This window comes from Oncorhynchus masou, chromosome 29, assembly GCF_036934945.1.
Source record: "Oncorhynchus masou masou isolate Uvic2021 chromosome 29, UVic_Omas_1.1, whole genome shotgun sequence".
NCBI classification, from domain to species: Eukaryota; Metazoa; Chordata; class Actinopteri; order Salmoniformes; family Salmonidae; genus Oncorhynchus; species Oncorhynchus masou.
Genome location: NC_088240.1, coordinates 32,879,566 through 32,899,088, shown reverse-complemented (window position 1 = coordinate 32,899,088; position 19,523 = coordinate 32,879,566). Strand labels below are relative to the sequence as shown.

Sequence of the window (19,523 nt, the reverse complement as noted above, 5' to 3'; positions counted from 1 at the left end):
TCAACAGAGAAAAGTTTAGCAAAGTTCACCAGGTCAAACCGAGTGAGATTTATCCTACATTCTCAGCTTTGCAGTCTACCAACTGCAAATTAGGGCTAATGGCATTAAACTCTCACACAATTGAAAGTGCCCTCCTTTCAAGAGAAGACTGTGTTCTTTCAGTAGTTGAGATGAGAAAGTCAGGTGGGAAATACTGTCATGGTTCCTGCTTAGTTTACAGAACACACTGTGCTTGTTGAGATCTTAGAAAGAACCTGAAGAAGGAGGTAAGGGATTTTGAAAGCGCTTCGCAATCGCTACTTCCACAATGAATGGCAATTTCCACTCCTTGCATGCTTTTATGACGTACAAAGCTCATTTTAGACTAGGGCTCCCATGTTCTCCTCCCCAGGCAGCAGTATCCAACTCCCTCTCAGAGCAGGGGTAGGAGGGTGAACGGTGCTTTAAAGATCCACTACTAGTTTAAGAGTGGGGGCGTTGGGACCACAGAGGTTCATTAAGATGGTCACTGATATCAGTCTGAGCTATAGGTGCTGGTGATACAGTGATTAGAGACTCACCTTTAATGTTCTCGTAGGGGCCCAGCCAGTGCCGTCGATAGAGTGCTCCCGCAACAAACTGGGAAAATAGAAACCAGAAGAAATCAAAATCTCCATCATCAAGTCGGAAATCCTGGGGGGGGGAATCACAATATAGAAATAGCCTACTACTACAGTCAGACCTGTACCCCCATGACATTCTCACCTGTGATATTTATTGCTCTGTAAATGATTGGACATCCCAAAAGTAAGTCAGCCAGCCAGGCATCTTAAAATATCTGCTTTTCTTGACCTTTCATGTGCTGATGACTAGATGTCAGTTGGTTATCATAAAGAGATGTATTTTTACAGCAGCACTCTTGTTGTATGGTCATTAGCTGCTCTCCAAGGTTCTGAGAATAACTAGAGACTAGTCAGACATCAAATCTGCCTGTAAATGTTTTCCTCTCTCCAGCCCCAGCATATATATCTCACACACACACACACACACACAAAACTGCTTGACCACTGCTGGGGCTCCTGTGTCCACTAACCACACTTTGGAATCTGTCCATGTAGTCCACTTCTGAATCGCCATCCTTTAAATACACACACAGAGGATGAAAGCCAATCAGTGTTTGGCAATGTGAGAAAGAGTTCATTACCTCAAACAGATCTCCCCCGTCTCAGCGATGTTGGGGTGCCATATTCTGGTCTGACATTTCACTTTGGGAGGCTGGGGAGAGAAACATGGAACAGATTAGGATTCATCTCGTCCACCAGCCAGCTCTCTCTTGAGCCTGAGGAAGAGGTTAAGACCCATTTTATCACAAGGTTTGATTGGGACAGTATGGAATACTGCCTGAGGAAAACCAGCCTCTATAAACCAACATACAAAGCACAGCATAGCTCAGGAGGAGACATACTTTCATATGGTGCTGAGAATCTTCAAAAGAAACCCTTGTATATTTTCTCCCCCAGACTGAATCAAACATGAAAACAAAAACAAACAAGACAAACGCCACAAAAAAAGCAGTGCCTTCTTCTTTAACATTGTTTATTTGATCATACGTCAGCCTTAGACCTCATTAGTGCTCCTCACAACTGTGAGAAGAGGGTGGCACCGTGAGAGATAAATACATCGTTAAACACACAGTATAGAGAGAGAAATAGAAGCGTCAGTCTGCAATAGTTCTTCAAAGAGGCTTCTAGAAGACAGAGTCCTAGGCAATTTGATAAGAGGACAACACCACTTTGGAAGTGTTTGGGCTCACAACGGACTTTACTTTTCTTAAAATACCACTCTCTGCTCCAGTCAATTTCCAAAATCTTGCCTTTTTTTTTTAACCGTGCACAATGATATATTCCATGAGAGACATTAATTGAAATAACTTGCTAAATCACAACTTTTGCTCCATCTTGTTTTTGTTTATCTTATGTTAGGTTGTCAAGCCTGTGAGAAAGGCAAGGGCCTCGGGAACATTAAGCCACTACTTTTCCCTAAAGCAGCCGTTGCCCATTTTCTAACGAAGGTGAACTCGATAGGGAAAGATTCATGAAAAAGTGACCCGTTGGCTATGCCAATAGTCTGAGATGACAATAACTAAGTCCTGTGATGTGCAGTGCAAACGTTTCGTCTGAAGTCCCAAAATGGAATTGAGTTAACCAGAACTGAATACTAATAAGGCCAGTCCTGGCTAAGAGCCAGTCCTTAAAATGACGACCCTACTGTCATCTTACACCATTATCAAACTCCTCAGTTGACCACCTTACAACAACCTGAGAAGGCTTAGAATAACCAGTCAAATTCATTATTAAAGGCTGGGATCAAGTCATTTCAAAATTCATAAATAATATATCGATTGAAAATATTTGTTTAAAACTGTGGCCCAGTTTGCTAGAATGGTCAGATGTGTTGAGTATCTAGTGGCTAGGCCTAAACGATACAAATAAAACTCATGCTCTTTATGAGTCTCTTTCAGGCCGTTTATGAGCTCTCATAAAAGGCAGGTAAATCCATACAAAGCCTTTACTGCCTGTCTAATTAGCCTCCATTAAGATAAAGCACAGAGCACAGCGTCTTTGTATAAACAGGCTGCAAATTCACCATTAGGATAAAGCACAAAGTGTAAGGTCTTCAATAGAAACAGGCTGTAAAGCACAGAGCGTAAGGTTTTGGAATAAACAGGCTGTAAATTCAAAGCCTGGACTGTTCCTGATGACACACAGGAGTGTGTGCGTGCGTGCACGCGTGTTTGTGTATTAAGACGAGCAGTGTGGAGGTGAGATAAAACGGCATCCAGGATGGATGGGTGGCATTAAAAACAAGGAAGAGAATGGAGGGATGGAGGGAAAACTAAAGGCTGAGACTGTTCTGTGTTGGGCTGTAACTCACCCTGCATCCCTGCCACCTACAACTCCATGCCAGGCCGTTTACCGAGAGGACCTGTACTCACTTTCTCCTGATGGAGCTGTGGACGCGAGGCAAACTGGGAGAGTGTAAATTACCCACAGTGCTGCACAGCACCAGGGTTTAATCTCCACAGAACTTTTGCGTTAAATCCAAAAGAGAACCCTATTGACAAGGGCTCTGCTCAAAGGTGGTGCATTATGTCGGGAATAGGGTGCCATTTCAGACACAGCCCTGGTATGTATTGGCCATGGGGACATTCAAATGGGAGGGAGGATCGGAATGATTTCATGACCCTGAGCGGTCCTAACTTAGGTGGACTGTATGATTGTAAGGCCTCTGGTGTGTGTGTGTGCGGGTGTTATTAAACTAAGAATTAGCCATGGAAATGGAAACCACTAAACGGCGAGTCCTCCTCTGCATCCCTCATCACCTGTTCTCAGTGCTCAGTAGCACCTCAATCGGACCCCACACCACGCACGCACAAACACATAAACACACCATTTCTAATGAGACATGACCACTTACCACCATGTTGTAAGCTTCAGGGACGTTTATTTCAAACTGGAATTTTCCACTCTGATAGTAGCCTTCATCTGCAGATGAAGAGAGCGAGAGAAATAGGGAGCGAGAGAGAGAGAGACAAAGAGAGAGAACGAGAAAGAGCGAGAACGAGAGAGAAAGAAGGTGAGAGAGTGAGAGATACAGTGAGCAGCAGCAGTTTAGCCAGTGGAATTCCCAGCAGTCTCCTGGGGGACCTGTGTTGTCTATCAGCAGGAAGGTTTGATGGCGGGGCCAGGCTCAAGTTACTCTAGTCTAACGCACTGGTTGAGCAACCATGTCCCAGTAATGAGCTGTTCTCTAGGCACGGCCTCCAGCATACAGGGTTGTCATAAGAGGTCAATAATTGGGAAGACGTCCAATAAAATCCTGTGTGATCCTGAGTCATGATGGACCTGTGATTGAGAGATGGCTATAAAACCAGAGCTGCTCCCTCCCCCTAACCCTGATCCGACCTGAGCGGAAGGCAACGGACTGCTAGGTCTAATTAGCAGCAGCTTGACACCAGACACACTCATTACGAATCAGCATTGGAACCCTGAGAAAACACAGGTTCTGCTCTGTTAAACACATCTTAAGCCCTTAAAAAATATTAGCCACTTGCTTTAACGACTTTTAATATGTTGTGCAGCCTATTATTACTGCACGCATGCGCAGGCACACACACACACACACACACACACTGGCTAGGCTATATGGCGTTCAGAATATGTACAACCTTACAGAGGATAAATAAATCATTGTGAAATAACAGAGCAATCTACCTGGATAATAAAGCATCGACCAATGGAACATCTTCAAACCTGGAAGTGTCAACCTAAACAGTTTTTAAGGCAGATTTCCCTGCAGTTTCTATGGGATATGGAGGTTGGCTGGTTCACAAACAACTTCAGGCACTGTGAAATCATCAGGTCTGACCCCATCACCCTTATCACCAAAGTATGGCTGATGAGTCAGAACCAGTAGGCGTAGAGAGCAGAGACACTGACTGGGGAGTCCGAGCCAAAAAGAAGCAGCAGCATCACCAGGCCATCTCCTGGCAGAAGTAGCCAGTGTGCTGCAGGCATGACGGCTAGAGAGCACTCCTCCAGCTGCACTGGCACATGGGTACAAAGGGTAATAAAGTGCAGGAGTGCACAAATGGCACAGCAAAGATGCCAGAAGTGAACGGGGTCCAGGGCCATGTTCCTTTCCAGATGACAGTCCTACACACCAGTAGAAGCCTACCAGATGCCTTCACTGAAGATTCCATGCAGTCAAAGATTGTAGATAACAAGAGCTTTTTTAATGACACTTCGCACTTGGATGTTGTGAAATGCTCTTACATGTTTGGCAACAATGTATTCGTTTGATTCCTTATATTAGCATCTACAGAGAGAGGGACTTGCTTGATATAAAATAAAACCAACCTACACTGTTGCATTTCACAGTGCATCTTTGTGAACACTGAATGCCATAACTTTTCCATGTCCAGGTATTCCACAGCCTTGATACCATTGGCCCTGCTCCTTCAAACCTATTTCACTGAGATGTAGGGTGGGTGCAGCAGAACCAGAGGGATCGGATGCCCTGAACAAGCGATCAGCCCCCAAAGCCTATTACATTTCTACAGCCTGGCCCACTATCAGGAGAATAGACTGTCTACTGAGCCTGTGGAGCATAAAGGACTCTGCTCTAAAGTCTATCTGAAAGCCGATCTAGTCTCTCGCAGCACGCATGCACGCAGGCAAACACACACCTTTCCAACGTTTTCCCTCCTGCTCACCTCAGGGGTAGGCTATTAGGGGGGGGGGGGGTCTTCTATCTGGCGTAATCCCACTTTCTCTCTCCAGTCCCCACACCGATCAGACATCTTCACACAGCTCAGGATTGATGGAGAGATTGATTTCCACACACTATTTTAACACGGCGAGAACATAGATGTGTACAGATACGACTGGGTAAAGAACCCCTCCTTACCTTTACACCTTTAGGTTGACACCAAGCCACACCTTCCAGCACATTTTCTCAGTCATCTCACAGAGGTTAAAAAGGCAATCCAATTCCTGGCCCTTAAGGTGTGATGTCTGCATTTCCCTTGCAAATTTAGGACAATATTCTCATCTGCCTATTTGGCATAGGGTTGAATAATGACAGACAAAATGCTGTGAGAATGAGGATGGCACAGATGCAGGCCAGGGCGATAATAATACAGTGGTCTTTTCTCTGCTCTCTACATGCCTACTGTGTCCTAATAACTGCAGAGGGTTCTCACTGAAGGAATATTTAGGGCTCCTATCTCACACACCATATTTCTTTGGGCAGTCAGAGCAGGACGCTTAGCCTCACCTACCAGATGGGGATCTCTCTGTGCGTTAAGTAGAACAGGTCAATTATTACACCGTTTTTGAGCACCGTGAGTTAGCATTTAGAAGAGTAAAAAAAAGTGTCACCCAAAGTACTTCTGAATACATTTTTTACGAGGCAGAAATCTAGCCTAGGTTTGAAGTAGGCTAAAGTGTGGATTTGGACCATGAATGGTGTAGCAATGCAGGATCATACCATGGCCCAGGTATATCATCTTCCGATTATGTCCATGTTTGACTAGCAGCTGAGATTAGTGCCAGCCAGTATGACTAACATAATGGAACCAAGACGTTCCAGATGTGACCCCACAATGCTCTCTGTCCACCAGGACGTTGAGGACAAACCAGCCACCTACTGTCACAAGCTAGATATATAGTGTATTCGGAAAGTATTCAGACCCCTTCAAGTTTTCCAAATTATGTTACGTTAGAGCCTTAATTGAAAATGGATTCAATTGTGTCTTTTTTTTCTCAATCTACACAACACCCCATAATTCAAAAGCAAAAACAGGTTTTTAGAAAATGTAGCAAACTTATACAAAAAACCCATTTACATAAGTATTCAGAACCTTTACTCAGTACTTTGTTGAAGCATCTTTGTCAGCGATTACAGCCTCAAGTCTTCTTAGGTATGACGCTACAAGCTGTATTTGGGGAGTTTCTCCCATTCTTCTCTGCAGATCCTCTCAAGCTCTGTCAGGCTGGATTGGGAGCGTTGCTGCACAGCTATTTTCAGGTATCTCCAGAGATGATCAAATGTGTTCAAGTCCGGGCTCTGGTTGGCCCACTCAAGGACATTGAGACTTGTCCCGAAGCCACTCCTGCGTCATCTTGGCTGTGTGTTTAGTGTCGTTGTCCTGTTGGAAGGTGAACTTTCACCCCAGTTTGAGGTCCTGAGCACTCTGGAGCAGGTTTTTAAATCAAGGATCTTTCTGTACTTTGCTCTTTCCATCTTTCCCCTCGATCCTGACTAGTCTCCCAGTCCCTGCCGCTGAAAAACATCCCCACAGCATGCTTCAACGTAGGGATGGGGCCAGGTTTCCTCCAGACGTGACTCTTGACATTCAGGCCAAAGAGTTCAATGTTGGTTTCATCAGACCAGAGTATCTTGTTTCTCATGGTCTAAGAGGTGCCTTTTGGCAAACTCCAAGAAGCTGTCCTGTGCCTTTTACTGAGGAGTGGCTTCTGTCTATACACTACTGATTGGTGGAGTGCTGCAGAGATGGTGTTCCTTCTGGAAGGTGCTCTCATCACCAAAGATGAACTCTGGAGCTCCTTCAGACTGACCATGGGGTTCTTGGTTACCTCCCTGACCAAGGCCCTTCTCCCCCGATTGCTCAGTATGGCTGGGCAGCCAGCTCTAGGAAGAGTCTTGGTGGTTCCAAACTTCTTCCATTTAAGAATGATGGAGGTCACTGTGTTCTTGGGGACCTTCAATGCTGCAGAAATGTTTTGATACCCTTCCCCAGATCTGTGCCACAACACCATCTGGTCTCGGAGCTCTACGGACAATTCCTTCGACAACGTGGCTTGGTTTTTGCTTTGACATGCACTTTCAACTGTGGGACCTTATATAGACAGGTGTGCCTTTCCAGATCATGTCCAATTAATAGAATTTACATCAGGTGGACTCCAATCAAGTTGTAGAAACCTCTCAAGGATGATCAATGGAAACAGGACGCACCGGAGCTCAATTAAGAGTCTCATAGCAAAGGGTCTGGATACTTATGTAAATAAGTTTTTGCACAATTTACATACAATTCTGAAACCGTGTTTTCACTATGTCATTATGGGGTATTGCATGTAGATCAATGAGGATTTTTTTTATGTAATACATTTTAGAATAAGGCTGTAACGTAAAGAAAATGTGGAAAAAGTCAAGGGGTCTGAATAATTCCTGAATGCACTGTAACTTTAGTGGCAGTGCGGTACCCAATCAGGCAACAAAGGGCCTTCATTCATTATGGACGTGTGTAAACGGAGAGAAACTGTATTGTGGCTAATAGTAAAATAGGATGAATTAGTAATGGTGGGCACAAGGATTATCAGTCTTTCCATCAGGGGTTAGGCCAGGGACAAGACTAACTATCCAGAGCAATCATATTCTTCCAGTTTAAAAATAGCTAGATATTGCAACAGGCTGCATAGAGCAACAGCTGTTGAGAGGAAAAGACTGATACTGAGGCCGTTGAAGAACTCATTTATCTTGTGGACTACTGAAAGATCATTCCAGAGGAGCTATCCACACAGCAACAGTTGGTGATATGTTTAGGAGATTTAGCCTATAATATTACAATAAAGAGAAGCCTAATATGACCATTAATATTATCTTTACAAAGGAGATATAGGCCTAGTGTAATATTCATGTTTGGCAGGCATTCCTGTACGGCAGCATTGTCAACAGAGACAAAAGTCTGTTGATAAATTAGTTTTAACACGCCAAACTCAAAATGCCAGCCTTTTGTTGCAATTTATTTTAGAATTTTTGGGGATATTCAAAATAACTACTAACTGCTATCTTTCGGACGTTAAACGGGTGTCCTGACTCTGAGGTCATTAAAGATCCCATGGCACTTATCGTAAGAGTAGGGGTGTTAACCCCGGTGTCCTTGAAGGCGCGAGAGCTGCTGTTACAAACATCGAAAACATAGGCAATGGAAGGCAGACTTCATCAGTGCATCACACACACGACTTTACAATGAGCTGGAGGCAGTACGCATTTTGAAAACATGTAAATCAAATCAAAAATGTATTTGTCACTTATGCCGAATACAGGTGTAGACTTTTCCGTGAAATGCATACTTACAAGCCCTTAATGCACAATGCAGTTAAAGAGTTAAGAAAATTTACCAAATAAACCAAAGTAAAAAAGAATAAAAAAGTAACACAAAATAACAACGAGGCTATATACAGGGGGTACTGGTACCAATGTAAATAGTTTGGGTGGCCATTTGATTAATTGTTCAGCAGTCTGAAGGTTTGGGGGTAGAAGCTGTTAAGGAGAATTTCGGTCCTAGACTTGGCGCTCTGGGACCTCTTGCTGTACGGTAGCAGAGAAAACAGTCTAGGACTAGGGTGACTGAAGTCTTTGACCATTTTTTGGGCTTTCCTCTAACATCGCCTAGTGTATAGGTCCTGGATGGCAGGAAGCTTGGCCCCAGGCACTACCCTCTGTAGCGCCTTAGCAGTTGCCATACCAGGCAGTGATGCAACCGGTCAGGATGCTCTCGATGGTGCAGTTGTAGAATATTTTCAGTCTCCTCTGAGGGGGAAAAGGTATTGTTGTGCCCTTTTCACAACTGTCTTGGTGCGTTTGGAACATGATAGTTCGTTGGTGATTTGGACACCAAGGAACTTGAAACTCTCAACCCATTCCACTACAGCCCCACCGATGTTAATGGGGGACTGTTCAGCCCACCTTTTCCTGTAATCGACAACCAGCTCCTTTGTATAGGTCACATTGAGGGAGAGGTCAGAGACTGCCAGGTCTGTCTCAATGTTGTCGGTAAATCAGGCCTACCACTGTTGTGTCGTCAGCAAACTTAATTATGGTGTTCGAGTCGTGTTTGGCCACGCAATCGTAGGTGAACAGGGAGTACAGGAGGGGACTAAGCACGCGCCCCTGAGAGGCCCCAGTGTTGAGGATCAGAGTGGCAGACGTGTTATTGCCTACCCTTACCACCTGGGGGGCGGCCCGTCAGAAAGTCCAGGATCCAGTTGCAGAGGGAGGTGTTTAGTCCCAAGGTCCTTAGCTTAGTGATGAGTGTTGTGGGCACTATGGTGTTGAATGCTGAGCTAAAGTCAATGAACAGCACTCTCACATAGGTGTTCCTTTTGTCCAGGTGGGAAAGGCCAATGTGGAGTGCGATTGAGTCATCTGTGGATGTGTTGGGGAGGTATGCGAAATGGAGTGGGTCTAGGCCCTAGACCCACTCCATTTCGCATACCTCCCCAACACATTCACATAGACTCTAGGGTATCCGGGATTATGCCATTGATGTGAGCCATGACCAGCCTTTTGGTAATCATTTAGGCAGGTTACCTTCACTTTCTTGGGCACAGGTACTATTGTGGTCTGCTTGTAACATGTAGGTATTACAGACTTGGTCAGGGAGAGGTTGAAAAAGTCAGCGAAGACACTTGCCAGTTGGTCTGCGCATGCTTTGAGTACACGTCCTGGTAATCCGTCTGAGTTGCTTCCGTCCACTGCTTTGTCACTATTCCAGATATTTGGGTTGTTAGCTAGCTAGCTAGCTTTGAACGCTAGCAACTAAGCTAGCAACGGCTGATACCTACAGTGCCTTCAGAAAGTACTCACACGCCTACACTTTCTCCACATTTGTGTTACTGCCTGAATTTAAAATTGATTAAATTGAGATTGTCACTGGCCTATGCACAATACCCGATTATGTCAAAGTGGAATTATTTTTTTCAAAAGTCAACAAGTATTCAACCACTTTGTTAGGGCAAGACTAAATAAGTTCAGGAGTAAACATTTGCTTAACAAGTCACATACGTGGCACTCTTTGTGCAATAATAGAGTTTAATAAAATAAAAAATATTACTTCATCTCTGTACCCCACACATGCAATTATCTGTAAGGTCCCTCAGTCAAGCAGTGAATTTCAAACACAGACTCAACCAAAGACCAGGGAGGCTTTCCAAGCTTTGCAAACAATAATTGCAAATCAATTATCTCCTTCTATATCCCAGCTTACTTGAAAGATAACCTTTGTTGTTTTGGATCAAGCAGATAATAGCCTAAGCAAATCTCCCAAAATATCTGTTGTCTAGCACCTCTTCGTCTTCGATGCTGATTGATACTGATGTAACCATGTGGAGAGCTCATACAGAAGGACCATACCAGTAGAGGAAATCTGACATGTGCTCCATGAATAGCACTTTGCGACATCTGTTGATGTAGAAAGGGCTTTAAAAATACATTTGATTGATGTTTGAAACTAATTTGTAAAACGTTTTCCCCTCTTCCCCTCTCTCCTGTGGACTTTGCTTCAAGGCGAAATGCCTCAGTCAATAGCCTTCATCAAAAACTTCTCGTTTCCCCAGCCTCCCTCCTCAGAGACTGACTGAAGTCCAGTAAACATTCAATCAGCAAGCCAGCCTTGTATTCACCATTCCTAAGGTTGCAAAGCTGCCGGTAATTTACCAAAGATAATGTTAATTTTTTGAAATTAACAGAAACTCTTTAGCAATCTATTGTAACTTTGGTAATTTATACTTGAATAACTTTAAAAATGTAAAAATGCACTGAGTGTACCAAACATTAAGAACACCATCCTACTACTGACTTGCACCCCCCTCTCCCTTTCAAGGTGAACCTCAGACCCACTAAATTAAAAACAGAGAGCCAATGAATAACATTCTGACAGAAAATAGTAGTGGTTGAATAACAGCAACAAAGAGGTGACCCACTGATGGAAACATGGGGAAATCGTGAAATCTTGAACGAATTGTGAACAAGAACCTTATGGCGTGGAGAGGTTTAATGATGCATCACATCTGGTACTAGCCTATAGATCAGAGGTACTCAACTCCTATTTTAGTAGGTCAGGTTACACACATTTTCTAGGTGGTAAAGGTCCGGATGGATATGGTCATTTATCGGCATAGTAATAAATCCCCCACCTCGCAAACCACGTTACCCCAAAGAGTTCCACACGCCCCTCTTACTGGCAGAAATAAACATTTTCAGTTAAGTTCAATTGTACACATTTTGCTTTGGGCGGAGTGAAAATGTTGCAGATTTAAAGCGAATTTCCTACAATTCTACACATTTGGACATGTTTTGTGTGTGTTCATATGATACCTGAGCGACTCAACACAATTAGAAAATTGTGGATTTAGATCCACTACATGATCAAAAGTATCTCATTCCAAAATCATGGGCATTAATATGGAGTTGGTCCCCCCTTTGTTGCTACAACAGCCTCCACTCTTCTGGGAAGGTCTTCCACTAGATGTCGGAACACTGCTGCAGGGACTTGCTTCCATTCAGCCACAGTAGCGAGGTCGGGCACTTATGTTGAGCGATTAGGCCTGGCTAGCACTCAATGTTCCAATTCATCCCAAAGGTGTTCAATGGGGTTGAGGTCATGGCTCTGTGCAGGCTAGTCAAGATCTTCCCACACCAGTCTCGACAAAGCATTTCTGTATGGACCTCTCACTTTGTGCATGGGGCCATTTTCATGCTGAAACAGGATGATGTAAGATGGTGCCGATACACATGGAAGCTCTGCTTCAAGCTCCTAAGCAACTTTGCAGTATTTTGTTTTTTTTGGGGTGTTATTTCTTACATTTTTAAACCACAATGCGTTTTGTGTTACTACATACAGCCGGAAATAACTTTGGGATATCAGGGCAGTGGTAACTCACCAGCATTACGACTTTCCCAAATTGGATCCTTTGTTCGTTCCCCCAAAGGCAATCAAACCTATCCCAGTGGCTGCTCCAAGACCCTCAGAGGTTCCTCCTTTAAAAGTTGAGCTTACACCGCGGGACTTCGAGGTACCCAGCGTCACGGCTTCATTGCTTCAGACCACCACAAGGGGGAGTTACAGCACTCATTATGCATTTGGGTCCCAAGGTTTATATATGACCAATCATATCGAGTGGTTCCAATGACAAATTTGACATGGGCCACCTGTCCCTGGTGACTTCAGCAAAGATGGCTGACAAAACATTACGGGGAAACAAATTTAAGTAATTGTACCGTCATAACGAGACAAGCAAAAAGTGTATATTTGGAGAGGAATATGTTAGTTAATATAGAGACAAACGATTGTGCATATTTTGTCATAAAGTTAGTTTTTGAAAATGGCTATTTAGTCATTTTTTCAGCCATATCCAAATACCAGGTGTATCAAACTAATTCATTATAGCAAGCAGGGAGCAGATTTTGAAACCTTAACATTCTAGCCCGAAGTCCAGCATGCTATCGACTGTGCCCAAATCTATTAACTTGCGTTGGGGCCGATTATGGCTAAAACACTTATCTATTGGAATCTTTAACGTGTGGAAAGGGGAAAAATTATTATTAGTTTTTTACAAGCAAAGCAGGATGGGCTATTAGCTGAACAAGACTATTCAACCTTTACTAAAGAATTGTCTAATAGCCGAGCTAGGTGTGAACCCACCCTCCCCAACAAAAGCTCTGACAAAGACCATGAGGCCGATACGTAAAGCTTATTAATGATCAGTGACACCATAAAGAGCAGTGTGCGGGTTCCCTCTTTTTCCTCATCTTATCCGGCTGTTGCCATGCACCTGCAAAAAAGATAGCTCGGGGGCAGTATTTTCATTTTTGGGAAAAAAACATTCCCGTTTTAAAACAGGATATTTTGTCAGGAAAAGATGCTAAAATATGCATATAATTAGCTTTCGATAGAAAACACTAACGTTTCCAAAACTGTAAAGAGATTGTCTGAGTATAACAGAACTGATGTTGCAGGCCTGAGAAAAATCTATGTACCATCAACGAGCTTACGCTTTCTACGTATTCCCAAAGGTGTCTACAGCATTGTGACGTTGTTTTACGCATTTCTGTTGAAGAATAGCCGTAGGCGGCCACATTGCGTAAGTGGTCACATGGTGTGTCCGAGAGAGATTCTCGCGTAAAATACAGAGGTAGCCATTACTCCAATCGGTCCTAGTGAAAAACGAATTGTCCCGACAGATATATTATCGAATAGATTTTAATAAAACACCCTGAGGATAGATTCTAAACAACGTTTGCCATGTTTCTGTCGATATTATGGAGCTAATTTGGAATATTTTTTGCAGCAGTTGATCAGAAGGGACATGCAGCTTGATTTGATAATAAACTGAGGCTAGAATGTTAGTATGGATTTTTAACTGATATGCTCTTAATAATAGAATTGTTGTGACCACAATTTCCGGGCGATTTCTCAGCCAAACGTGAAGAACAAACGGAGCTGTTTTGCCTACAAAAATAATCTTTGGCTATCTACCTGGGAGTCTCGTGAGTGAAAACATCCGAAGTTCAAAGGTAAACGATTTAATTTGATTGCTTTTCTGATTTCCGTGACAAGGTTGCCCGCTGCTAGCAAGGTATAATGCTATGCTAGGCTATCGATAAACTTACATAAATGCTTGTCTAGCGTTGGCTGTAAAGCATATTTTGAAAATCTGAGATGACAGGGTGATTAACAAAAGGCTAAGCTGTGTCTCAATATATTTCATTTGTGATTTTCATGAATAGGAATATTTTCTAGGGATATTTATGTCCGTTGCGTTATGCTAATTAGTTTCAGGCGATGATTACACTCCCGCATGCGGGTTTGGGAGTCACTAGAGGATATCTAACTCAAAACAGCAATTCTTCATCAACATCTTTATGCTTGGGTTAATATTTTTGTAGCAATTTTGAGCAAATTGCTCAAGGGCCATGGTTGACTCGTTACAGCAAGTACCAGTCAAAGTTTTGGACACACCTACTCATTCCAAGATTTTTCTATATTTTTATTATTTTCTACATTGTAGAAAAATAGTGAAAACATCACAACTACAAAATAACACATATGGAATCAGTTAAGAACAAATTCCTATTTACAAGGACAGCCTACTCGTTCCTCCCCGACGGGAATTTGAACCCCGGTCTCCTGCGCTGTTCTCCCTTATGTAAGGAATTAGGCACGTTCCCATGTTTACTACAGTATGTATCATAGACTGCACAGTAACCTAATAAACAAATGAACACATTTCGTTAATAAAATAATGATGAAAAAATACTGCATTTGTTTGCATTGTTGATTTAGTTATGGATCCATAACGAATTACTATGGGAATAAATATCACTGACCTACAGAAATATTGAAACAAACCTCCATATTTTCTATTCCATCCTAGCGGAAACCTTGAGGGTTTCGTTTTTCATGTAGCAGAAACACCATAATATTATTCTAATTAATTAAGCAAGTACCAGTCAAAACTTGGGATACACCTACTCATTCCAGGATTTTTCACTATTTTCTACATTGTAGAATAATAGTGAAAACATCACAACTATGAAATAGCATAAATGGAATCATTTAAGAACAAAGACAGCCTACTCCTTCCTCCCCGTCGCCTGGTCTCCCGTGCACAGGACACAGGGATTCTTTAGCTAAATAGCCCAGTACTGTCTACCGTCACATTGTACAGCGCCATATTTTCTGTTCCATTCTAACAGAAACCCAGAGGATTTTTCGTTTTTCATGGAATAGAAACACCATAGTATTAATCTAATTAATCAAGCAAGTACCAGTCAAAAGTTTGGACACATCTACTCATTCCAGGATTTTTCTTTATTTTCACTATTTTCTACATTGTAGAATAATAGTGAAGACAGCACACCGGACATAACACCGTCTCCCGCATTCTGTAGTACAGACATGGCCTGCTCTCCCTTATGAATGTAATTAGGCACTTTCCCATGTTTACCACAGTATTTACTGTAGACTGCACAGTAGGCAAATAAACACATTTCGTTAATAAAATAATGATTAAAAAAAAACTTTCAAAATGCATAAGTTGATTTAGTTATGGACCCATAACGAATTACTATGGGAATAAATATCACTGACTTACAGAAATATTGGAACAAAGTTGTCTAGTGAAGGCAAATAACTTAGAATCCTCCGATCCTAGAGCCTACTCCCGACATCACGTTGTACAGCACCATAGAAACTCTGAGGATTTCCTTTATCTCTGAATAGAAACACCTTAATATTAATCAAATTAATTAAGCCAGATTTCTTAAAATCAATCCCATATACTGTTATTACAAAAAAGGTTTTAAAATCTCTGGTATTGCCAATACGTAATACTATCAAATGCTTCTCAAAGACGCCCTCTGGTGGTCAAACTAGCAACAACTTGCAGTAACAGAAAAAATGGCTGAGAATTAAATGACGTGCCACAGAATGCTGAGACAGCACGCAAGGTTTGCCGCAGTATGACGCAACTTTTAAAGGAGTAACCACTGTACAGCACCCGATGTCACAGGAAGGCCAAAAAGATCATCAACCACCGAGCCACAGCCTGTTCATCAGCTTTCATCTAGAAGGCAAGGTCAGTACAGGTGCATCAAAGCTGGGAAGAGAGACTTCTATCTCAAGGCTATCAGACGTTTAAATAGCCATCAATAGCTGGCTACCACCTGGTTACTCAACCCTGCACCTTAGAGGCTGCTGCCCTATATACATAGACATGGAATCACTGGCCACTTTAATAATGAAACACTAGTCACTAACTTCTTACGGCATGGGGGCGCTATTTTCACGTCCGGATGAAAAGTTTGCCCAAAGTAAACTGCCTGCTCCTCAGGCCCAGAAACCAAGACATGCATATTATTAGTAGATTTGGATAGAAAACACTCGGAAGTTTCTAAAACTGTTTGAATGATGTCTGAGTATAACAGAACTCATATGGCAGGCAAAAACCTGAGAAAAATCCAAACAGGAAGTGGGAAATCTGAGATGTAGTTTCTCAAGTGATTGCCTATCCAATATACAAAAAAATGTATAATTTGGTCCGATCGCACTTCCTAAGGCTTCCACTAGATGTCAACAGTCTTTAGAACGTTGTTTCAGGCTTCTACTGTGAAGGGGGAGCGAATAAGAGCTGTTTGAATCCGGGGTCTGGCAGAAAGCCTCGAGGTTAGTCACACGCGCAAGCTCTGTTCCTTTTCATTTCTAAAGACAAAGGAATTGTCCGGTTGGAATATCATTGAAGATTTATGATAAAAACATCCTAAAGATTGATTATTTTCATCATTTGACATGTTTCTACAAACTGTAATAGAACTGACTTTTCGTCTGGACTTAGAAATGCTCAAGGTGTGGGCACTATTACTGGACTAAACGCGGGAACAAAAAGGAGGTATTTGGACAATAAATTACGGACTTTATTGAACAAAACAAAACATTTATTGTGGAACTGGGATTCCTGGGTGTGCATTTTGATGAAGAACAAAGGTAACTGAATATTTATAATACTATTTCTGACTTCTGTTGACTCCACAACATGGCGGGTATCTGTATGGTGGCTGAGCGCTGTACTCAGATTATCGCATGGTGTGCTTTTGCCGTAAAGCTTTTTTGAAATCTGACACAGCGGTTGCATTAAGGAGAAGTATATCTTTAATTCCATGAATAACACTTGTATCTTTCATCAACGTTTATGATGAGTATTCCTGTAAATTGATGTGGCTCTCTGCAAAATCACAGGATGTTTTGGAGGCAAAACATTACTGAACATAACGCGCCAATGTAAGCAGATTTTTCGATATAAATATGAACTTTATCGAACAAAACATACATGTATTGTGTAACATGATGTCCTATGAGTGCCATCTGATGAAGATCAAAGGTTAGTGATTAATTTGATCAATTTCTGCTTTTTGTGACTCCTCTCTTTGGCTGGAAAATTGTGTTTTTTGTGACTAGGCACTGACCTAACATAATCGCATGGTACACTTTCGTCGTAAAGCCTTTTTGAAATCGGACACTGTGGTGGGATTAACAACACATTTATCTTTAAAATGGTGTATAATACTTGTATGTTTGAGGAATTTTATTTAATGAGTTTGTTTGAATTTGGCGCCCTGCACTTTCACTGGCTGTTGTCAAATCGATCCCGTTAACGGTATTTCAGCCGTAAAAGGTTAATAAATGTTGTTTACATACTGCTTTACTCATCTCATTTCTATATAATGTATTCTATTATACTGTATTTTAGTTTATGCCACTCCGACATTGCTCGTCCTAATTTCGTAATTCCATTATTTTACTTTTTAGATTTGTGTATGTTGTGTATTGTTAGATACTACTGCACTGTTGGAGCTAGGAACACAAGCATTTCGCTACACCTGCAATAACATCTGCTAAATACATGTATGTGACCAATACATTTAGATTTTTAAAGGACCTTCTCCAAACTGTTGCCACAAAGTTGGAAGCACAGAATTGTCTAGAATATCATTGTACGCTGTAGAGTTAAGATTTCCCTTCACTGGAACTAACGGGCCTAGCCCAAACCATGAAAAACAGCCCCAGACCATTATTCCTCATCCACCAAACTTTACAGTTGGCACTATGCATTGGGGCAGGTAGCGTTCTCCTGGCATCCGCCAAACCCAGATTCGTCCGTCGGACTGTCAGATGGTGAAGAGTGATTCATCACTCCAGAGAACGCGTTTCCACTGCTCCAGAGTCCAATGGCTGCTAGGTTTACACAACTACAGCCGACGCTTGGCATTGCGGATGGTGATCTTAGGCTTGTGTGCGGCTGCTCGGCCATGGAAACCCATTTCATGAAGCTCCCAACAAACATTTATTGTGCTGACGTTGCTTCCAGAGGATGTTTGGAACTTGATAGTGAATGTTGCACCTGAGGACAGAAGATTTTTTACACACTAAGCACTTCAGCCCCCTGTGATCCCATTCTGTGAACTTGAAGGGATGTCCACATACTTTTGTATATATAGTGTAGCTGGTTACCAGAACTTAAGATAACATGAGCTAGTTGATCAACCGGACATTTCTGATAGCTATTTATAACCTTTCTAAGGTCTGTCAATAAATGACAATGTAACAAGAGGAAAACTGCCCATGCACTTCCAAATTTGAAATTGCACCTTGTGCATGCTACTATTACAACTAGTAGCATGGGGGAGGGGTTAAAGCAGGATAAATTGATAACCTTTTTCTCTGCTACACACATTCATTAGGTAAGTCGCTCTGGATAAGAGCGTCTGCTAAATGACTTAAATGTAAATGTAATGCCAACCCTTTAGTCTAGACATAGCACACATGCATACACTGGCCCTGAGTGTTAAAGTTATGCTCAGTATACAGGTCCATGCCTGACACTAATCACATTGGAACATAGAGAGGAGAGTCCTTGTATTATCCACTAATTTCCCCCAACGGGCTGTATCCGGTCTTCACTGAGGTCCGGATGGCCCAACTCAAATTTTGCAAAGAATTATTCCAGGTGACAACCTCTTGAAGCTGGTTGAGAGAATGCCAAGTGTGCAAAGCTGTCATCAAGGCAAAGGGTGGCTACTTTGAAGGTTTTCAAATATAAAATATATTTTGATTTGTTTAACACTTTTTTTGGTTACTACTTGATTCGATGTGTTATTTCAGAGTTTTGATGTCTTCACTACTATTCTACAATGTAGAAAATAGTAAAAAACAAAGAAAAACCCTGAAATGAGTAGGTGTGTCCAAACTTTTGACTGGTACTGTACATTTCTAAATGTGTCATACTATGAATATAGTAGTAAAAAGGTGATTCATTTCAGGGCCCATATTCATAAAGCGTCTCAGAGTAGGATGAGTGCTGATCTGGGATCAGGTCCCCCCTTCCGTTTGTTATAAACTAATAGGCAAAACTGATCCTAGATCAGCAGTGTCTCCTAATCTGAGTTGTTCTTGGTAAATACGGGCCCAGAGTTCAACGCCACAATGATCTCATAAGAACACCAAACTGGACTGGGCCTATTCAGGCAAGGCACTCCCAGCATGTTGCTCCAATTGTTTAGAGCTAATCCCCTGTATAAAAAAGCATTGTGATTTCTGCTAATGGCTTCATATCAAATCAGGCACAAATGGGGAAAGGTCTCCACTCATAATGGCAACACATAGCCCATAACAAAGCATTGAG

At 42.2% G+C, this 19,523-nt stretch overlaps 1 protein-coding gene across 2 annotated transcripts in view; it reads right to left on the bottom strand.

The window, feature by feature from the left end:
* LOC135519366 (NEDD8-conjugating enzyme UBE2F) overlaps positions 1 to 19,523 on the bottom strand; it is an 89,926-nt gene that overhangs the window by 37,540 nt on the left and 32,863 nt on the right. For both annotated transcript variants that reach the window (XM_064944555.1, XM_064944554.1), the window contains 3 exons: positions 3,457 to 3,524; positions 1,184 to 1,254; positions 561 to 618 (listed from right to left, as the gene is read on the bottom strand). In XM_064944555.1, the coding sequence (XP_064800627.1) occupies positions 561 to 618; positions 1,184 to 1,254; positions 3,457 to 3,524 (197 nt within the window). The remainder of the gene's footprint in view (positions 1 to 560; positions 619 to 1,183; positions 1,255 to 3,456; positions 3,525 to 19,523) is intronic.